This window comes from Micromonas pusilla (assembly GCF_000151265.4).
Source record: "Micromonas pusilla CCMP1545 genomic scaffold MICPUCscaffold_10, whole genome shotgun sequence".
Lineage (NCBI taxonomy): Eukaryota > Viridiplantae > Chlorophyta > Mamiellophyceae > Mamiellales > Mamiellaceae > Micromonas > Micromonas pusilla.
The window spans coordinates 441360-443588 of record NW_003315891.1 but is presented as its reverse complement, the minus strand read 5'-3'; the positions used below and the strand labels follow the sequence as shown (position 1 = coordinate 443588).

The window sequence follows — 2229 nt, the reverse complement described above, 5'->3', positions numbered from 1 at the left end:
ACGCCGCGCCGCCGCCGCCGCCGCCGCCGCCGCCGCCGCCGCGACCGCCGCCGCCGCGACCGCCGCCGCCGCCGCCGCCGCCGCCGCGGTCGTCGTCCTCGCGCTGCGACTCGTACGCTTCGATCTGCGCTCGAAGCGTCTTCTCGAGGTCCGCCCACACCGCGGCGGCGGCCTCGCGTTCTTTCTCTCGCCGCGTCGCCTCGGCTTTCGCGGCGTCCACGGCGTCCTTCGCTGCGGCGCGTTCCCTCTCCAAGTCCCGCACCAGTCGCTCCGCCTCCTCCACCGCCTTCTCCTTCTCCTTCTCCTTCTCCTCGAGCTCCGCCTCGCGACGTTTCAGCGCGCGCTCGGCTTGTTCCGCGAGAATGCGAAGCGACTCCGCGCTGTCGCCGCCCTTCTTCTTCCGCACGCTCCCGGCGACGTCCGCGGCGGCTTCGAGCTGTTTGATCCGCGCCCGCAGCCCGCGTTGCTGCTCCGCCCACGCGTCCTTCGCGGCGCGTAGACGCTCGTCCATTTCGAGCTGCGAGCTCTCCATCGCGGCGAGCTCATCTCTCCGGGCCTCGAGCGCGTCGATCTCGGCTTCGATCGACGCGCGCGCATTGGCGTCGAGCGAGCCCTCGGCGATGAGCGCCCTGCGGCTCTCGACGAGGAGCGAGAGACGCGCGGCGACGCTCGGGGACGAAGCCCCCGCGGGAGGAGACGCCCCGGTTGCGGTCTCCGAGCCCCCGAAGAGACCGGACACGAGCCACGACAACTTCGCGGCGTCCGCGTCCGCGTCCGCGTTCGATTCGATGGCCCGCCTCGCCTCGAGCGCCTCGGCGGCGTCATTCTCCGCGCGCGCCAGCGCCTCGCGTTTGGCCGCGAGCTCCGCCGTCGTCGCCGCCAGCTCCGTCTTCACGCGCTCCAGGTCCGTCTCGCGCGCGAGGAGCGCCCCGTCGCGGTCGGCGAGCGTCGCCTCGAGCGCCGCGGCGCGCTGCTTGAGCGTCTGAACCTCCTTCGCCGCGGCCGCGGCTTCCTCTGCGGCGTCCCTCGCGGCGGACGTCAGCGACGACTCCGCCGCCGCCGCCGCCGCCGCCGCCGCGCGAGACTCCGCCTCCGCCGCCGCCGCGCGCGCCTCCGCGTCGCGCAGCCGCCGCGCGAGCGTCTTCGCCTCTTCGGACGCGCGCGCGATGTCCGCCTCCGCGCGCGTCTTCGCGGCGACGAGCTCGGCCTCGAGCGTCGCGATCGTCTCCTGGAGCTTCGCCTCGGACGCCTTCGCGGCGGTCTCGGACTCGCGCAGCGCCGCGGCGGCGGCGGCGGCGGCGGCGGCGGCGGCTTCGAGCGTCGCGATTTCGTCTCGCTCGCGCGTCAGCTCGGCGAGCGCGGACTCGTACTCGGTCTTCTTTTTCAGGCTTCGCGCTTTCGAGAGTTTCGCGGAGGTTTCCTCGATCGCGGCCGTCAGACGCGACGTCAGCGACGTCTTCTCCGCGTTCGACTTGGACGCGCCGCCGCCGCCGCCGACGACGACGACGCCGGCGGCGGTCGCGAGCGTCGGCGACGGCGCGCTGGCCGCCGCCGCCGCCACCTCCGCCGCCCTTTTCGCCTTCTTGAGCTCCTTCTCGCGGTCCGCCAACGCTTGCTTCAAATCCTCGGTCTCCATCTCGAAGCGCTCGCGCTCGCTTCGCTCGTTCGCCTCCGCCTCCGCGAGCTTCTCTTGCAGCGTCGCGTTGAGTTCGCGGTACGTCTCCGTCTCTTCCTCCATGTCCATCACCGTCGCGGAGAGCTCCAGCTTCGCGGTCGCCTCGGCTTCCGCGATCGCGGTCTCGAGCGCCTTCGCCGCGGTCGCCTCGGCTTCCGCGAGCGCTCTCTCGAGGCGCGTCACGTCCGCGGTCAGCGCCGCCGTCTTTTCGAGCTCCGCCGGCGACGGCGGCGGCGGCGGCGGCGGCGCGTTCGCGGCGTCGTTCGCGCGCTTCTCCTCCGCCGCTTTCAACGCGGACGCCGCCTCCGCGGACGCCGCCTCGAGCGTTCTCGCCTCGCGCAGCTCCGCGCGGAGGCGCGCGATCTCGACCGCAGCCTTCCCCGCCTTGGCTTCCGCGGCGGCTTTCGCCGCGTCGGCGTCCTTCAACGCGGATTCCAACGCGTTACAACGTCGAGCCGCGCGAACGGCTTCGTCCTCCTTCTCCGCGTACGTCGTCGCGTGCGACGCGAGCTCCGCGGCCCACGCCGCGGCGGCGTTCGCCTCCGTCTCGAACA

General features: G+C 73.8%; 1 protein-coding gene across 1 annotated transcript in view; it reads right to left on the bottom strand.

The window, feature by feature from the left end:
• MICPUCDRAFT_41612 (uncharacterized protein) overlaps positions 1-2229 on the bottom strand; it is a gene marked incomplete at both ends in the record, with an annotated part of 17996 nt that overhangs the window by 6108 nt on the left and 9659 nt on the right. Inside the window, one exon of the mRNA XM_003061405.1 lies at positions 46-2221. Within this exon, the coding sequence (XP_003061451.1) occupies positions 46-2221 (2176 nt within the window). The remainder of the gene's footprint in view (positions 1-45; positions 2222-2229) is intronic.